We start from the raw sequence: 14,184 nt of genomic DNA on the forward strand, positions 1-14,184 counted from the left end.
GTGGCTTGTAAGCTCACCTTACCATAAGGGATACCATGGAAAGTGTTTTAAACCTCATAAAATAGAAAAAAAGGAAAAAAAGAAAAAACCCAAATTCTCAACTCACTTTATTATGATATCCCTCATGGCTCATGCTCAAAATGATTATATTTAAGGCCCCCTTTTGAATCAAAATGAATATCCAAAATATATCACTTTACATTTTACACCATGATACTTTAAGATTAAACAATTCCTATAAAGCACTCCTATAAACCAAGCATGTCCAAGCTTGATCCAGTCAATTATTAATCCAACTATGCATGCCACTTTTTATCTTTATGTCATTCTCGTGCTTAAATACAATCACAAAATGTCCAAAATTTTTAATGTTTCCATTATAAATTTTTTAAAGTTATCATCCATTTTTCACCTACATGCAGTAATTAGTGGAGAAACATGTAAATAATGAGATAAAAATATAAGTTAAATATATAGATAAAAATAAAAAAAATATAAATTTAGTAATACAAATTGAAAATAAAAGAGGGAGTACTTAGGTAGGAAATCTAAACCTACTTTAGTCATGAACGAATGATTAAAAATTTTATTAGATTTAATAAAACATAAAAAAATAAAATCGAGTTTATTAAGTATACATTAAATAGTGCGATTGTTGATAATGCCAAGACACAATTTTATTTTTAATGTTTTTAAGACATTTTTATTTAATATAATATTTTTTCATATTAATATTAAAAAGTTGTCTGGATGGATGTTAATTCTCATAGAATTTCTATTTTTTAGAATTTGCTTTTTTGAAGAGTTATTTAATCGACATAACTTGGTTAAATTGTGATTTTTTATGTTGAACCAAACAAAAAATTAATTCATAAAAATTTAAACAAGAATTTCCATTGAAATTTAATTTCTATGTTATCTAATATCCTTCGATTTACTCTAAACTCTTAGCAGATTTGTCAAATGAGTGTTCAACAAAAATTGTATATAGACAAGTTTCAACCACACGACATGTAATGTAATGTATAATAAACCCATTATTGTTCAGCGGTTTTTTAGGCAAAACTAGTCAAGATGCCATCATTGACTATAGTACACAAATTTATAATTTCCTTCCTATTTTTGGTTTAGAAAATTTGGTCATAACTTAGACCAAAAATTTGCCAAGAAAAGTATTAATCATCAATTAAATCAATAAATAGATGAATTTCTTTACCATTTTAAGGTAAAAAAAGAATGGTGATAATAATTGGCATAAAAATACCTCAAAAAAAATCAAATTCTGAATTCACCATTAATTTCGGGCACATTAAATACAACACAAATCTTTTCTTGAATCTTGACATTCAAAACATTGCTCAAATCTTACATTTATGAATCATATGAGTAATTCATCATCAATCAAACAAAAACTAAAAAAATGTTAGTAATTTTCTAAATTTTTTTTCACCTATATTATCTATCTATCAAATTGGGTTAGTTTCAATGGCAAAAATAAGAAAATAATTAAAAAAAAAAAAGCAAATATCTGCAAATTTACTTCATCAAGTTGTACAAACGGCATAAGTGATAGCTGCTCATAGCTGATTTTGAATACGTCAGTGAAAGCCGCTAATAAATGATTTGACTATTCAACAATCTGTTTAGAGCTAATTTTGAATACTTCGGTGAGAGCCATTTAGATAATTTGACTATTCAACCATTTGATTGTGTTTAGATGATAAGCTAAAATTGACCAATAAGCTATTTTCACGACCAATCTTCAATTTTTCCAAGCATAAACAAGTAAAGAAAACCCATTTGGACCTTTCAATTCATTTTCTTCAACACTTTCCCATTCCAAAATTGAACTACTTGCAGATGAAGCAGATGAAATTGAAGAAGAAGAAGCACTTCTTGTTTTTACTAACAATTTCTTCTTAATTTTCTTTCTTTCATAGTTCAACCCACAAGAATCTTGTGACCAAATTACCCCTTTCTTATTATCATTATACCCGTTTTGCCCTTCACCATGACAACTAATTTGAGTAATTTCTTCATCTTGTTCATTTTTATTCACTTGTTTTTCAAATCTAAATGTAAATAAAGCATACCCATCATCATTATTTGTTGCACAATCTTCTTCAAATAACCAATTATAAACATCCCAAGAAAGTTGAATTGGGTAGCCATCAACTTCAATTCTTTCACTTCCTCTAAATTTCCACCTTAAATGTTTCACTTGTAAGACCCGTTTTGAATCAAGTCGGATCACCAATCTTGGATCTTCTTCAATACTTGTGTTTAATTCAATCAAAATTAACCTAGATTTTCCCCCAAAATCAATTCTTGTTGAATAAAATCTATTCCCAAAAACATGCTCTCTTTTAATCACCAAAGATTGCAACTTTCTATCATTAGTTTCATTAAAGATTGCAACTTTTTTCCCTTTAGTCTTCAAAAAAGCTTCTTTCTCCATATCCCCAACTAAAAGAACAATCTCCCCTTCATAAACAACCACAATGTAGAACCCAGAAACGGGTTCGGGTGCAGATCCAGATCCAAACTTTGCATTAGTAAGATCCCAAAACACATAGATTGAGCTATGAGATGGGGATAAAGGTGGAAGCTTTTTAACCCCATTTTTGTTCCAAAACATAAAGGGTTTTAGGGTGACTTGAAAAGAAGGTGAAGAGAGAGAAAGTGGGGGTGTAGAGAGAGAAGGAGAAGGGTAAAGATGAAGATTAAAAGTACGAGAAAACATAGAATAAGACCAAGTTAAAGAGAAAATACCCAAACGGGTTTGGTATAAACAAGTAATTAAATTTGGGGTTGAAGTTGTAGTATTGATTAAAGCTTGATTATGATGATATTCAAGAGTAGTATTAGAAGATGGGCGAAAACAAAGAGGAATTGGGGTTGAATTAAAACGGGTCATTTTTTTGATTTGGGTGGGTTTAGGAATTGGATTTGGGAGAGTTTTGTGCTTCATTTTTGATGGGTGTGTTAATGGAAAAAAAAGGGTGTTTTGATGGGATTTATAAGACGTGAAGAACGAGGAAATGGGGATAAGAGAAAGTGGGGTTATGCTTATTTAGGAATTAGGAAGTTGGAATGGTGATGGGAAGTGTATGTGGTGGATGTAGTTGGAGTTTTAGAAGTTTATCAACAAGACAACAATGGAGGAAGATGAGTAAGGGTTAGGTTTATACCCATTTTTTAGGGTTGGAAATTGGAATTGTATTGTCACGCGGTGGAGACAAATGAGTTTCCCTTTTGGTTTCCTTTACCTAAAGGAAAAAAAATGAGAGGGTGTATGGATTTTTGGGCTTCATGTTTTGCTTATTTATTTATTTTTTAATTATTTTATAAAATATTTGACAAATGAGTGTTGACTGTTTTAGTTGATTTATTTGACCGGTTGTGAATATTGATTTTTTTGTTGGTTTTTTAATGTAGATGAAGAAGCCAATTGTTTAATGAGATATTTAGTAAAATTATATATTGGTCGTAGGTTGTTGGTCGTTTATCAGAGAAAAATCAATGAAAAATCCTACTAAATTAGCTTTTTCATTTTGATTTATAGGCCAACTTTTCAGCGATTAAATACCAAACATATTTTTATTTTTTAACTAATTAAAAAGTCAAAAGTCACCAAAACTTTTGTAAAAATTAAAGTTGTCTCTCACATCACCTTATAAGTAACATTTTTGTAAACACAGATTACAAATTTTTAAAATTAAATTTAATCTTGTTTAGTAAATATTAGTTTGGTTATGTAAATTTCAATCATTTTGACATAGGAACTAATACTATTATGAACCCAAGCAAAAAAATGGGTAACTAGTAAATTAAAGACTACATACCCATATCTAGAGATTTAGAGGCTAGTGGTTTAGTGCTAAAATGTTGTATAGGTCACTACAACATAATATTGTAAAGGTCATTATATATAAGCTTTCAACTTTCAATAAGATCAAACTTCCATGCTAGGAGAAATTACATTGCAAATTATTAACATTATATTAGTAGAAATTAAATTGTAAATTAGTAGATGTATAATTTTTAAATTAGAGCTTTGGAGTTTAAATTTTAGTCTTCGGTAATGTTTTTTGTTTATATAAAGATTTTGACCTTTCTAGTTAATGGTCAAGATTCGCCACTATAGACTATGGCTTATTCAACGTCTTTTTTTATTTTAGAATTACAGGTCATCTTCGAGTTTAGGGTCCTCATGTCGCAATTTATTTTACCATTTATATGGTGTGCTGTCGTCATCAACAAATTTTAGTTATACCTTCTATAAGTAGAATATTTTATTACACATATTTTATAACGAATAAATGTTGAGCTATATATGCTAGTTGAGAAAGGGTTTTCATATTGCAAATTCGTTTGTTTCGTTAATTTTAAAGTTTCATTCAATTTTAAGTACTAACAAAGCTCGCAACCTCAAAAGATCTATGATGACTTTGCCAATTGCTTTCATTTGTGTTAGGCCAAGTGCTTTGGGTTGTGCAAACTACTCCATAGATGATCGATCAATATTTAATACAAAATATGTAATACCGAACTAAGTAATATTGTTTTTAGAATCAGATTTTATCTTAGTTGGAAAGCAAGTAATACTTTATAGCATAAATTTTCGATGCGATTCTTATCTATCCGACTCTTCCATTCTCTCAGTTTACCATGTAGTAAATAAAAAGTAATTAGGTCTAATCCAATTGGTTGAATTGAAAGAATTTGCCCAAACTTAAATTGTTAAAATCAGACTAATTTGAATTGAAATTGTTAAAATTGATTTAATCTGAATGGAATGTATTATTATCAATTATAATAACCTAATATTTATTTTGACTCAGTTATGTCTTATTTCGAATAAAAGTCAACAACTTATTATAAAGTTCCTTGCATTGAAAAATTTTAAATTAATTTAGTGTCCTAAAATTTTTCACTTTTAATCTTATAACAAGATTTGAATTCTCACCATTACAGGAAAAATTGGTTTCCCCTTCCTCTTAAAATATAAGGAATTCTCCATCCTTGCAATTGATAAAAAAATTTCGATAATTTTAAAGGTTAAATTAAAATTTTAAGTATTAAAAAGAATTCCTCTTAAATAAATATGAATTTTTTTTTTACATTTTACACACACCTTCAATGAAGGAGTAATAGGGCGGTGTCTGTGTAGGAAATAAACTAATAATGGAAATGGTGACAATACAAAATGATCTGTATTCAAATTGTAGTTTTGTGATTAAAAGCGATTTATTTTGTTTGGTTTTGCATTGATCTTGTTATCTTTTCTTTTTGGCTCGTGACAACATAGATGTATAGCTGGATAATGTCAGAAAATCTTGATATCAAATTAGAAATAATAATGTAAGAAAGTCGGTTTCTAATTATTGTTTAAAAATATAAAATAAAAATTATGTGTATATTTTATAATATCCAAGCATATAAATTAAATATAAATATTACCTATCTCATTAATCATCATTATTATGCATATACAAATTAAATTTTATTTAAATTTTATTTGATATATAAATTTATTTAATTTATTATAAGGGCTTGCTTTTAATTTAGGTGAACTATGACTTAAAAATTTTCCCTTATAAAAAATGCTCTTAAATTATCATACCTTAAATATATTTCTTAGTCTTATAGATTATAAAAAAATAAAAAAATATTTTAAAGTTTCAACCATTAATTTTATTTAAATTTGAGTTGTATTTATTTCTTGACAATTTTTTCCGTACAGTTGGTTACATTTACATTAAAATTCTCATATTAATTTCCACAAACTGAGAGGTATATAAGCGTAAATAAAATCTCAAATGTGTATATTACAAGAGTATTGAAAGTCGCAAGGGGCATGGGTCAAGTCTAATTAGACCCGAACTCGGACCCAGTTATATATTTTTTTGACGTACTCAGGATTTAAAAGTTTTGAACTCAAACCAAACTCATGGGGTCTGATAGGGTCAAGGGTCCTAAATGAATCTAACATAGGTCTTAATTTAACTTTTCCTACTTTATTTTACATTTTAAAATTTTAAAAGTGAATTTTGTCTAAAATGAATCTATAGGTCGTATTTAAGTCCAAAATGAATTCAAATAAATATTAAAATAGGTTTAAAAATGTGTTTAATGTTGATGTTTGGTTGTTTAAAAAGGTCAAGTCTAATGCGAGTAAAAACCTAATCTAGGACGAGTTTGAGTTCGAGTCTGAAGATCATAGACCCAAACTCAAACCTATTTACCCTTTTTCGATTCAGACCCAGACTTAAAACCATTAAATCTTAAAAATTTATCTCAAACTCAATATTTTAGATTCTTCAACCTGTAACCATTTTGATTGAAACTCATTTATAAATTAACAAATTGACAATAAAAATCAACTTCATGCATGCATGCAGTAAAATCAAACCAATATACCCAATTCAATGTACATATAGTCAAAAACCTAAAAAGATTGAAACAAAAAAAGATGTGGGGAAGAATTTAAAGCTACAAAACTTGTAAGCAAAGTGGAAAAATCACCCACCACTATCTGAAATGCCAAATGGGGCACTATCTGCCGACTGCCGATCTTTTGATTCGAGACATTAGATAGATTAACATAGAAATTATAAACATAACCTACTATTACTAAGAAGTAAGGATCATAGAATTATGTTGATGGAACAAATAGTTAATTCACTATGCATGCTTAGCTTGCCTATTAAATTAAATTTGTGAAACAATCTTAAAAAAAAAAGCTTATATACTGATAATTTATATTAATTGAATAATTCAATTTAGGCCCTCCTCATACTAGACGCTAAATATTTCACTTTAAATGAGATATTTTTGAGATTAGAACCTGTGACCTCTTGTCACACTGGTTTCTGATATCATATCATCTAATTCAACCATAAGCTTAAACTTATGGTTGATGCGTCAAAATATGTTATATACTTTGACAAAATTCATAGAGCATGTCTTTTTATAAGTCCATTTTATACAAGAATTTTTGTTGTTTGTTACTTGTTAGGATTTATGGAAAACATTGAAATATTTGAAGTGAATTAAGCAAATCATCCACGGTAATGTTTCTATGAGCTTGCAAAGAAAATATGACAAAACCCCCTAGATTAAAGAGATACACTATATATATGGAAACTATTAAAAGGAATGAAGTTACATCCTTTGTAGTTTTTTCAGTATTTGGAGTTGTAGTTGTGTAGTTCTTAAATTCGTATTTTATAAATATATTTTTAGGTATAATATAAAACTTTTTATTTAACGTATTTCGTAATATGATATCAGAGCAAACATGAATATAAATGTGTTGTAAGTTTAAAATTTATTGACCCCTCAAATTGAGTGAAGCATTTAGTATCATATATAATAATCATATTGAGTTTAGGACAAGTTTTCTTTCAATTTTCTTACTTATTAGGTACAGAGGTCATGAGCTCAATTCTAATCTTTCCATCCTTATAATCGAATATCAAGCATCAAATATAGAATATATGTATTACATTATAATTTCTTGCTTAATTTGTCAATTAGTACCTTAATTTGAAATTGACGTGAGAGAAAAAAGGCTAAAAAAAATCATTTTGGGTAGAGAGGTGGTGGAGTGGGGGGTTACAAATAAAAAATATATTATAGGTGATATTATTCATAGCAGATGAACGTAAGATAGATGGATGATACTTATTATTTTTCATATTAAAAGAAAACATTTTCCACCCACATACGGCACGTGGTCTAGAATCATTTTGAGGTCCTTAATTACCCAACTCATTGAAATAAATAATGTAGGAGAATTGACCATATGTATGTAATTTAAGTTTTAGAGGGACAAAATGGCTATTCCCATAGTAAAATAGAGTATTCAATTGAATGTTTTTGGGCTTTATTTTTTTGGTGAAAGTTGTTAAAATTTAATGGAGGCAGTATGTACGAGACAAAGTATTAATTTTGGTGAACATTTTCTTTGACTTTACCTAAAAAATATGTGGCCAAGTGCCCTAGTTCTTATTTTTCTTTCAATTTTTTATTATTAATTAATAGCCAAGTTTGTATGTGACTTGTCAAGTTTAAAATTTAAAATATTGTATATTATGGTAATTCTAGAATTAAATTAGACCCATTTATTTATCTTATGATAATGATAGTTAATAAATAAATTTAGCAAAAATAAAATGCGTGGAAAGGGTAGTTGGTTTGAACTCTCAACCTGTTCGATATAAATATTATTACACGCCAATTGATACTTACAATTTCAATTATATTTTAGCATTATACATATTTGTTACATATAATTTTTGTCTTAGTATCTATTAATACACTTTATGTAAAATATTAAAAATTAAATTAATATTCAGTACATCAAAACAAATATAATAATCATACATGAATATATTTAAAAAAATTATATCCAATATTCATGAAAATTTATATTTAAATTTCCTTCTCCATTGAATGAAATATTGCAAACTCAATACTAAGTTACTAACCTTTATGAAAAAATTGGTGTAGTTAGTAGAATAAATATTTGTTGTAACAAGCATGTTATGAAGTTCAAAGTTCTTTGTACTTGTTATCCTAAAAAAAATAAATCTTACACTCGTTTTTCAAAATTGAAAATATTTTAGATTAACACAAATTTGACACAGTTTTAATCTTTGATAATGAGACGCACTTCATATTAAACCATATTATATTATACCGTATCATTTTACTCCATAGATGTCACTTAGAGTTGGGTCTGAGGAGGTGACTGAAAAACAATATATATACCCCTTTTAAAGAGAAGACACGAGTGTTGTGGTCAAAGAGACCCCTAATTAAAGAGCGTTCTAAAAAAAGCGATGCTTTGTACCAAGTATACTATGGAAAAGTTATCTGTCGTCAACACAACTAAGAATAACATAAATATAAATAGGTAAATACGTAGATTAAAATATAAATACATGAGTAAACCAATTATAAAGAAATGAGAGGGTAAGGGGATATGTGAAAATAAAGAAATCACTTTACCCACGTCTTTAACTACTCTTATCCCTAGTCAGGTCCTTAGTGAGATACAATTTGCACAATTAATACGTCACATATATGAGTTAAAAAGTAAATTATGAGAATATGGGATCCTCATCGAGAGGCAGTCTCCCATAAAAATCTCTCTTAGATTAAGGGTATGCATGTGCAATGGGTTGGATAAAAACCATATCAGACTCAAATAAAACTGGATTGGACCAAGCCGAGATAAAAGCTATGATTAAAATCTAGAGAGGGATAAACGGCAAGAGACCATATCCTTATCACATATGATATACGTAGATTGTGACTAGAGAGATTCTTAGCTTGACTTAAAACACATTCAAATAAAATTAAAAGACCTAAAATACACCCTAAACAAGAAAAAAAAAGAAATATGTAATTTCTAACAACATTTTTTATTGGTGATAATTATGAACCAATCCAAAATTTTTAAAGTGGAGTAAATAACAATTGACATCACTAAACAATTGGGTGTACTAAACCAATCTAAATATGTAAATGCTTTCTATATGTTCCCTAATGTTAGCTCTAGCTTAGCTTTCATTTATAATGTATGTTTGCTATTACATTCTTCTTTTCCTTTTATCATTAGAGGCTTTACAAATTGTGTTTTAGCTGGCAAATTTGCTGTTGCATTATCTTGTAGATAAATGGTTGTTAAGTAGTGTCACCTTCATTGTGCGCTTTTGCTATGAAAAGGACGTACTAATTAAATGACTTGATTGTTTTGATTATCTACATTTTAAGTTTTCATTTGTTGATTAAACTTATTATATTTACTACTTATACTAATTTTTTTGACAAATTATCAATGACACTCATAAGTTTTTGCACTTTATTAATGGTACTTCTAAGTTTTTTCGATTATCAATGGTATTCTCATGTTATTGAGCGTCTTACAACCGTAACCTTTTCTAATTTTTTCCGTCCAAAATCATCCAAAACGTTAACTTTTTTCCTTTATGTTTTAAATTGAAAAATAAAAAAACAAGAAAATGTTTAACGATTTTTGACAGCTTTGGACGAAAAAAATTAGAAAAAGTTACGGTTGTAAGATGCTCAATAACACGAGGGTACCATTGATAATCGAATAAACTTGCAGGTATCATTGATAAAGTGCAAAAAGTTAGGAGTACTATTGATAATTTCCTTTTTTGACATTGTTTTTCATATTTTGAGACTAATGAAATGCACTATCAATAATTTGTTATTTTAATAAATTACATTTGCTACATATGGTTTTTTTATGCAATTTAATGTGTTATTTTAATCATCTATATATTAAATTATTCACATCAAAAAATTATAAAAAAGTTAATACTATGAAAGTATGCGATTAGACGATTCGAACAATATCTCATTTGCCTATATTTTTCTTACACGTTAGCCGCAATATATAAAATCAGGTTGAACAATAAATAATATCAATAACTGTAATGTAGCGAGTATTTCAGAACCGTAAAAGTAGTATTTTATGAATTATAAGCACTTACGAATGATCTTTGAATTATGATTACTTGTCACCTATAACATCAGAAAAAAAGGTGTATTTTTTTGAGCTTTTAAATTTAAAGACATACATAGATTCACGTGTAATGTTCAAATTATTGTCTTAGAAGTTTTTTCTATTCTACTACCCCTTTAAATTTAATTTATTAGTCTTATTTTTCCTTTTCATATTTACTGAGACAACATTTTAACTCGTAATATCTCTAAGTGTGTATATTTATAAATTATGAAAATTAATATTAATAATCCTTGCATTGAAATAATTTAAATATTATCCTTTATTATATTTTAACTTATAAATTTAAAAAAATATTAATTAAAAGTGATTAGTGAATATTGATGAAAACGTGAAGAAAATGTAACACCCCTGAATTTCCGACCCCTTAGCGAAATCAAAACCGTAAAGGACTGGGAGGAAATTCGGGTGTTACATAAAAGAAAAGAAAAAGAATTTAGATAAACGTTAAATATTAACTTTAAAAAGGTGAGTGAAAATTTCGGCAGCATCTCTTCTAAAAAAAGGAACATGTGGTAGACCAATTAGCAAAACAAAAACATTAAACTAATCTAAGGCATCATTGCCTTTAAAATCTCACACCACGGCGGAATGATTCGTCGCCGGCTTCTCAAATCAACATGCCAAGCATGGATCGTGGTTCTAGTGTCGACGCTTGCGTTTTGAAATGACTTAACTCCTTAAATTCATACAGAGTTATAATCTACGCAGCGGAAATACAAATATACAAGGGAGGACGCAAGGCCTCAAAACTAAACATATACAACCAAAGTTTAAAAAAGATTACAAGAGCTACAAATCGAAAGATAACGGTATGACACAGGTTATGCTTCGCCCTCATCACTCTCCCCCAATGCAATGCAATGCAAAAGAAGCTTCAATACCTGCTACGCCTGTCTATGATCCTCTTCTACTCGACATTAGACCAAAGGCCAATGTGTCATAGCAGGACAATCATAGAAAGTCATCAACAATCAAACATAAACACAACACATACACATCAGTAACTACTATCAAATATAATAAGGCCAACTACTAGATAACATTATGTTATACCACAACATAAGATGATTTTATAAGACACAAGCACAGATTGTAACCGTTTATCGTCCACTTATACTTCTTAATCTCATTACGTCCTTTCCAACCCGAACCATGTGTTCTTGGGTAGAATGTAGGTCCTTTATCGTCCACTTACGTCCTTTCCAACCCGAACCATGTGTTCTTGGGTAGAATGTAGGTCTTCACACTCCTCTTCTCGAAACACGCAAAGTATCAACTCAACCAAGGTATTAACAGAATACCTAACACATGACTTTATAGAGCTTGTCTATCTTAAGGTAAGTGTGATCATAGTCTGTAATACCCTTAAGGTAACATAACTTAGGCACACTTCTCACTAGCATAAACTATTCTGTCAATGAGTAAATTTCTATTAATGAGTAAACGTTCTATCAATGTGTAAGCTTTCTATCAAAGAATGAACCTTCTATTGTTAAATAACTTTCGATCAATGAATAAACTTTCTATCACTGAATAACTTTCTATCAGTGGATCTTTTCTCTACTTCCTGGCATAGTGACATGGACAAGGGCGTTATCGGCCATTCGGCGCCCATGGCAAAGTATGAGCTCATACCCTCACCAGATGACCCTCAAGGGTCCTACCTTCGGGAAAAACTAACACACTGAGGTAATCATCCATTGAAGAGGCCACCATATTAAGGTTTGCAAGCCCGCATGGTAACAACTCGGTCAAGGGGCGGTATCGGCCATCCGGCGCCCAATGACAAAAGTATGCTCATACCCCCCATACGGTGATCCGGTCGGATCTCACCTAGGGGACAATTAAATCAACCGGACATAATCCAGTTGAGTCACGCCAGCTAATCATAATCTAATACTTTATCAAATGGGAATAACTCCCACTTTCGACTATTAATGAGCGCCCTGGGATAGTAACACGCCAAAACCCACTGAGCCACTCAACAAAATATGAAATTCACCTATAAAGGAGTCATTCTAACTCCAAGTAAGGCATAATCCAACTCTTAAATAAATAAGGGGGTGGTCCCCGCCTCCTACTAACACTCTCATTCTCTATAACTATTCTAAGCGCAAGGATTTCATAGTCGATAGCTTTTAATATAAAGTGTATTCACTAGTACCTCATAGTTTCGATACAATGCATATTATCACAATAAACAATAATGTCTTAAAGAAAATTGTATATAAGGGTTCGTTACTGCGCGTACGTACCTGTAAGCGTCACTGTACGACCAAAAGTTAATAAATTCACCCAACTAAGGTTCTATTTTCCTCTGATGAACTAGAAACCTATACAAGTTAGGAATAAAACTAATGAATCCCCTTAACTATTTTGTCATACCAACTAAATACATAAGTAACCACTATCACCTATTCAAAATGAGTTTTTCGATTACTCTAGCACGTACACAACTCATTCAATACAAGTTAAAATCATTAACTCAACATAACATAAAACAAGTAGGAAAATATATAATAGGACCGACATAGTATTTGACTTACACATCTATGTTCAATAACGTAACCAAGTGGCTTGATTTGTAAGTTCATGTTTGTTCCTATATAAAAAGAGCAATTTTTTTTATTAAAGGGTAGAAAAACAAAAAGCGGTGCTAGATAAACATCGTATTTAAGACTTTAATTAATAAAAGTGATATTTACTTATACCAAAATAAGATTTTATTTTCATTAAAACAACTACATAAGTTTTTAAATATATAGGAAATTCCACATGCTAGCATCGAACTTTCATGAAACGCCAGGGATAGCACTTTTGTAAGATTTTTTCACATGGTAGCATCCAACATATGCCTTATCTAATTGCCGTAGCATTTTCAATTAAATTCTTGTCAATTTCCGTTTAATTCACCATTTTGACATTTCTACCTTTATTAAGTGTTGGTTCTTGTCTTTATAATTTTCCCTAAACATTTGAGAGCGTTAATTAATTAAACGTCAAAATGGTAAATAAAACATTTGACAGCATAAAAAATGATTTAAGGCAAATTATAAAGACAAGAACCAGTACTTAATAAGGGTAGAAACGTCAAAATGGTGATTTAAACGAAAATTTGAAAGAATTTAATAGAAAATGCTACGACAGTTAGATAAGGCATAAATTAAATGCTACCATATGAAAAAATTTTACAAAACTACTACTACTGACGTTTCCTGAAAATTTAATGCTACCATGTAGAATATATATATATATATATATATATATATATATATATATATATAGGGGAGGAATCCATTGAGAAGGGTAAGAAGGACTCTACACCCTTGATTTCACTAAAATAAAAAAAATATATGGTCACGATTAAGCCAAAAACTCATAATTGTAAAAGTAACTATGTTACACAGAAAGGTAACTATGAAATAATTTTTAAAATGTTCAACATAGTATCCTTTTTTGTATATATAGTAACCAAACAAAATCAAACAAACATTCTTCTCACCCTTCTCATTTTAAAATTCTTCTTATTTGATCGTATATATATATATATATATATATATATATATATATATATATATATATAATTAATATATATTATATATATATATATATATATA

General features: G+C 29.1%; 1 protein-coding gene across 1 annotated transcript; it reads right to left on the reverse strand.

Annotated features, from left to right (window-relative positions):
* Window positions 1-1,264: 1,264 nt before the first annotated feature.
* LOC130804647 (uncharacterized) lies at window positions 1,265-3,390 on the reverse strand. Its single transcript, XM_057669165.1, has one exon. The coding sequence runs from the start codon at window positions 2,969-2,971 to the stop codon at window positions 1,763-1,765; it is 1,209 nt and encodes a 402-aa protein (XP_057525148.1). The 5' UTR covers window positions 2,972-3,390; the 3' UTR covers window positions 1,265-1,762.
* Between the last annotated feature and the right edge of the window lie 10,794 nt (window positions 3,391-14,184).

Source organism: Amaranthus tricolor, chromosome 17 (assembly GCF_026212465.1).
Source record: "Amaranthus tricolor cultivar Red isolate AtriRed21 chromosome 17, ASM2621246v1, whole genome shotgun sequence".
Classification (NCBI taxonomy): Eukaryota; Viridiplantae; Streptophyta; class Magnoliopsida; order Caryophyllales; family Amaranthaceae; genus Amaranthus; species Amaranthus tricolor.